General features: G+C 39.7%; 1 protein-coding gene across 7 annotated transcripts in view; it reads right to left on the bottom strand.

Moving 5' to 3' along the window:
- The window catches only part of mark1 (MAP/microtubule affinity-regulating kinase 1), a 41,456-nt gene that overhangs the window by 33,209 nt on the left and 2,247 nt on the right, over positions 1–6,000 (bottom strand). For all 7 annotated transcript variants that reach the window (XM_081616417.1, XM_008429553.3, XM_008429552.3 and 4 more), the window contains exon 2: positions 2,607–2,807. In XM_081616417.1, the coding sequence (XP_081472543.1) occupies positions 2,607–2,807 (201 nt within the window). The remainder of the gene's footprint in view (positions 1–2,606; positions 2,808–6,000) is intronic.

The raw sequence follows: 6,000 nt of genomic DNA on the forward strand, positions 1-6,000 counted from the left end.
AGACAGAAAAAAAATATACATATATATAAACCAAGCTCAATATGGATGTCTATTAATTTTTTGATAGACATCCGTATTGTTCAAGAATTCAAAATTCAAAAGATAAACTAAATATTTACTGTGTCTGCAGACGTTTCCATATGTTTAGTTTGTAATAAACTGAACATGGATAGCAGTAAAATAAACAGTCTGGACGTTTTTAACTGTTTATAGCCAAATTTGCATCTTGTGCTTATCTATTCATATATGACAGGACAGGAAGTGTTTAGTGGTTCGAGCAAATGTTTAATTTGTCAATATCTTCTCCCTGAGGCAGTAAGTCCTGGCAAAAAAAAATGGAAACAACTCTTCGAGTATATTTAGTCACCTGTAGAAAAAAACAAATACTTGCATGGGTCTAATTATGCAAATGAGTTTAACGTTCAAATAGAGTGCTGAAAGACAGTAGTAAGCTACGGCACCTGACCCCAGAAAGAGAGGGGTTACGCATTTGAAAACTGTGGACTTTTATTCTGAAGGCAGCTTTTTTTTTCTCCTTCTATCGTTCCTGAAAGACCTGACAGATAAAACGCTTAGTGGCAGATCTGCACAATGCGGCAGCCACATTGATAGCTACCTGCATCATGATGTCCATTCACAATTCAGAACAGAATAAGGAAACGGGTTAAGGTTAAACTATAAAAATTTTTTACATTTACTGCAGAATTGGTAACATTTAGGAGAAAATTAAACACAATTGCACAGCGCCAAACCAGGCTTCCTCTGCCACAGATTTCAGTTTTGTTTACATTTATGCTTCCTGGTTTGGTAAACACAATCTGATGGAGGTGGTCATCTCTACAGGCAGGCTAACGAATATGTCATCCAATAAATTAGGCCAATACTTGAAAATTCTTTAAATAAAGATCAATATTTTAGCAGACCCTAGTGAGGAACCAATCTTTGCTGCTGGATTCATAGCAGGCTTTTGATCAGCCGCAGCTCAGTGAGCAATAAGTCAAGCACAAGTTGTCAGAGCAAGCAGCGCTAATGTCATCATCAGTTCTGGAGAATCTGCCTCTTTCAGAGACGGTGTGCGGAGCAGATCTGTAAACATGATGCAAGTGAGTCACCTGAAATATCTCTATCACCAGATCTCTAGAGGCACAGAAGGAGAGAGAAGCTGCTGTTTCTGCCAGCTCACACCATCTTGTTAGTGCATGGATGCTTCATACCAAGGAAACTGTCAAAAACCTGGCCAAATGTCAAAGAAACTGGTAGATCAGGAAAAAAAGCCCACAAATAAATAAAATAGAGTCCCTGATTTATTTAAATACCTATCAACTTTCAACCATCCATTTTTTTTAAACGTTATTTCAGTTCCCATCAATCCAAACTGCCCTCAGTCTACTCTTTTTTTTGTTTTGTTTGTTTCCATCAAGATGGCCCTACTACTCTCTGTGAGCTCTACAATCTCAAGCACTAAAATATACACACAAGTGTGGGCATCATAGGCAGTCAGTGTTCAGGTGGGATGTAAATGCATCACACTTGAAATATAAGAATCTAAATCTTACATCCGACTGCTTTCAGACTGCACTAATGCACATGCTGACAGCAGCTCAAATTGGATAAGACAAACAGTAAATGAGTGTAGTTAACATCTTAGTGAGTTTCAAACATCTGAAACCAGCTCACAAGCTGTAATAATCCAACCGTTTGTCTAGATACATTTTAAGTTGCAGTTCAACTTAAAATGTAGCCGGCAGGCCATTGCTTCAGTAAGATTGCATCAGTTTTTACGGCTTCTGTTCTTTCCATCTATTCTCCCTCCACCTCTTGTCCATGTCTTTGCATTCTGATGAGCCAGCAAAGCCTTTCACACACACAAACCGGAGCATGACCTTCTCCTCCAGCACTAAGTGTCACATACGCAACCTGCTTGTTTAGCATTAGCATTAAAAGCCACGGGGCCGACAAACTCGTAGCCGTTAGACCTGAGAGACCAGCCGTGTTTTTAGTACTCTGATAAAACCTCGGACTTCATGAAACTGAGGAGATTAAAGGATGCAAATGGCAAAGACGCCAACATGAGAGCACGTATGAGGTACATAGAAGGTGTAATTACAAAGATACACCATCACCCTGGCAGGTGAGCACTGTGCAAGCCTGCCTTTGTGTGTGAAAGGAAAAGAGATGTGCATCAAAATAAGTTGAGCAACAAGATCAATAATGCAAAGAAAAACTTGTACCTCATCTTTATTTAACATGCATCTAAATTTACAAGATCTACTTGGTGTTTTTATTTCCCCATATGTTTTTTTTCCCATATGCAAGTCTGAAAATCTATCTGAGGCTCAAATGGATTTGGAAAAATTAAAAAACAACCCAACGCCTTGCAAAAGTATTCACATCCCTTAAACATTTTCACGCATTACAACCACAAACAGAATAAATGTTCGGGGTTTTAAGTGATAAAGCAACACAAACCAGTGCAGAATTAGATGACATGGAAGGAATTTTTTTGGCTGATTTTAAATTGAAAAAAAAAAAAACAAAAACAAAAAAAAAACTGAATAGTGTGGAGATGCATTATCATTTATCTGCAGTATGTAAATTTGTCTCACCTCTCTCCCAGTCAGGATGTGCCTTGCTAGCTTCACTTTGGCAAAGTTCCCCTTTCCTATGGTCTTAAGGAGGCGGTAGTTGCCGATATGAGGCTGCTCGTCTGTGGAGGTGAAAGAGTTGCGACATCGTGGCAGGCTGTGACGACTCGCAGACTTTGTTGGGGGAGCTGGGGGCTCAACAAAGCCGTCCACCGACGAGTGCTGCAAGGAAGGCACACATGGAGATTAACAAAATCACTCTGCAACTTCATCTTAAAGCCGTTTGGGTTTAAAAATCATAAGCAAAGAAAACATGAAACAATCTTTTGTACAGCTGTCAAAGGAGGACAGACCAGGCCCTTCTTTATTTGTAAATCCAAAGCAAATATGCTGGTATCTAGTATCACTGGGGTTGCTGTAGACTTACAAATATAAATATAATAAAAGTAGTTCTCGTCATGGATACAAACCTCAACAGTGAGGGAAAAAAATAATGAATACAGAAAGTGGAAAAAAGTGTGTATCAGGAGTGACTTTCATTCTTAGAGATATCTGTAATACCATTTGCAAAATACCAACTCTCATGTTCACTGAAAAGTAGAAATACTGGCTCTGGGCTCCTGCACACTGTCACTGTCTGAAACGTCAATAGTAAACTCTGTATAGTCAGTTTGGAAAGTACTTAGTGTCACAGCCTCTGAACACTCTGCACATCCTTGATTTGGAGATTTCCCGCATTCTTCCTGCACTGCTTGTTGGAGTTTCACCCATCCTAAAGGACGAGTCCCTACAGGTGTGAAAACTAATGGCTTTTGAGAATCGCCAGCTTCTATTTTCAAATAACTTTCAGGTGTTTTGACAGCAAATTGTCTGCTTCTGAATTTGCTTTGTATTTAACATTTAAACTGAAAGTAAAAGGCTTGCGATTAAAAGAGGGATCAGCTGATGACCAGAAATGTTCAGTGAGAAAGAGAGAGAGCAAGACTTCAGTAGATAACAGGAAGGCTGAACAGTGCAGCAAAGGTATGGTAATCTGTTTAATCATTTCAAGCTAACGTCTGACATGGAAATTACTGGAGTTGGAAATGCTTTGGATATATCAGAGTTAATCTACAGTGTGCAGAAGAAATAGTCTTGTGTATTTCATGATGGTGATGCTAACTACTCAATTGCTAAATAATTTTGCCTCTAAAAAATAATTGCAAAACCATGGTTAAAAGCAGCTGCTCACTCACAAAGTGGTTTGATATTCATGCTAAAAACATTATAGCTCTTAAAGAGAAATCAGAATCATGTTGGTGTTGGGGGGTCAGAGGTTTAGAGAAGTCTGAGATCTGAGATCAACAACAAAACTCTGATTGGTCCAGCTCTACAAAAGATTATTTGTGTGATTTTCCTCATCGCAAGCACAACGTATGATCAGTTCAACTCGATGCTTCACAGGAGGATTTGTGCTTGTTCCATGAAAATGTGTGTTTAATGTCCTGGACGAGAGGATTTGTTTTACCAGCTACTCTGTAGAACTTGGTTCCAAAGCATTTCTGGTTAATTCGTTCAGAAACACGTGATTCAGATTTTAGCTATCAAAAGTAAACACTGGGTTTTCTTCATAAAAGAATGATGCACCAGAATACCCCAAGTCATCCTGAAAACTTTCATGAATACAACATACCTTCTGCAAAGTCAACTTTGGCCTCATACATGCATTTTTAGCTGCATTAAACTTATAACTTTAACCTCTACTATTCCTGGCCACATGACAATATTTCCTGTTTATAAAGCACATTTCACAAGTAAAAAAGTGCTCACAGAAGCTAAAAACACTGAACACACGGACATCCAAAATATTACCCAACAATCTAAACACAAAAAGCATAAGATGCTAAAAACAACAGATAAATCTGACTAAAAATTGTTTTCTTAACTTCTCCTACTTTGTAAAAATTCACTTCTACATATTAAATGCTTTTAACCTTTCCTAACAAGTATTACTGTGAAAACACCTGCACCCCCCCAAGATGTGAATATGCATCCGAATTCAACTACTAAAAGGCTAAAGGTTAATGAAGGCAAAACATCTCCACTGAAGTTATTTTGTTGTTACTTTTCCTGGAAATTAATAAATTGCACTAATAAGTAATGTGAACCACAAGCTATGAGAATAAAGACACTAAATTCAAACAATAATGTATGTGGGGGATTATTGGTCGTGTTTCAATATTGTTTTTTAAATCCTAGCACTCTCTCAGAGTACTTAATTGTTAAGACTATCATGGAGGAAACAATGCAAGAGAATCCAGTCCCTTCCATACATAAACGCATAATTACCCACAAACCAGGATTCAGTATCAGAGGAGACATCATTTTTGACAACATCTTCAAAATATGTAGCACAGAGCCACAACTTTAGCATGATTTGAAGGTGAACAGCTTGCTGTGAATGCAGCACCGGTGCAGGCCTGGCGCAGTCTCCTCTGGTCTGCCTCCTCTCCTCCACAACAGCTGCTGATGTCAGTCCAGGTCAAAGATCCCATGATCCTCTGCTCCCGAGCACCACACCCCGCCGGAGAATAAAACCTCGGTCGGGTTACCCAGGCGCCCGTGTTCCTGTTTCACTGGGGAAATGCTACACCCTGCAGGGTGTGTGCCTCACCTCCGCCAGCCTCCATCCTGACAGAGTCAGATCTACGAGGCAGGCTCACTTTCGCCGGTTTTGCGGTAAAAAAAAACAGTTGGGGGGGAACTTTTGATAGGATGCCAGCGAAGGTCCACGGTCTCGCTTCGCAACAAACATTTTGCAAGTAGAACTGTACATAAAGTAAAAAAAAAAAAAAAAAAAAAAAGCATACATATACAGTGAAGTGACTTTGAGTTCTCGTGTTCAAATACTGTACAAATGTTGTCTCTTGTCCCTGGCCAATGACATGCTGTCCTCAGGGAGGCCGTACAAAAGAAACAACACACATCCTCAGAAGCACATACACAGACACAAGAGGGGGGAGAGAGAGAGAGAGAGAGAGAGAGAGAGAGAGGCCTCTTTATTGCTGGTCTAAAAGCCACTCACCTCACTCTAAGTAATGGAGTCTTATGCAATGCAGTTTAGCTGCTATTTTGCCCTACAGGGCTTGGAGCTGGGCTTGTGCGGGTGCAGAGTAGACCGGCTGACTGCTTCCAGTGATGCTGAGACGGGGCTTTAATAGCCACCTAGTAATCTATGTCTGTGGGAGCAGCTTTTTCCAGACATTTACATTAGCTCCTGATGCATTACGGAAGACTAACTGTGCTCAGCAATGCATCTAATAATGGTCTGAGAGGGAATATAATCATGTAAATGAAGTTTTGTTAAGCTATGTATCTATACTGCTGAAGGAAAGACACTTTCCTTATTTGTTTTTAACTTCACGATGATCAAAGT

Source organism: Poecilia reticulata, chromosome 15, assembly GCF_904066995.2.
Source record: "Poecilia reticulata chromosome 15, P_reticulata-male-v2, whole genome shotgun sequence".
NCBI classification, from domain to species: domain Eukaryota; kingdom Metazoa; phylum Chordata; class Actinopteri; order Cyprinodontiformes; family Poeciliidae; genus Poecilia; species Poecilia reticulata.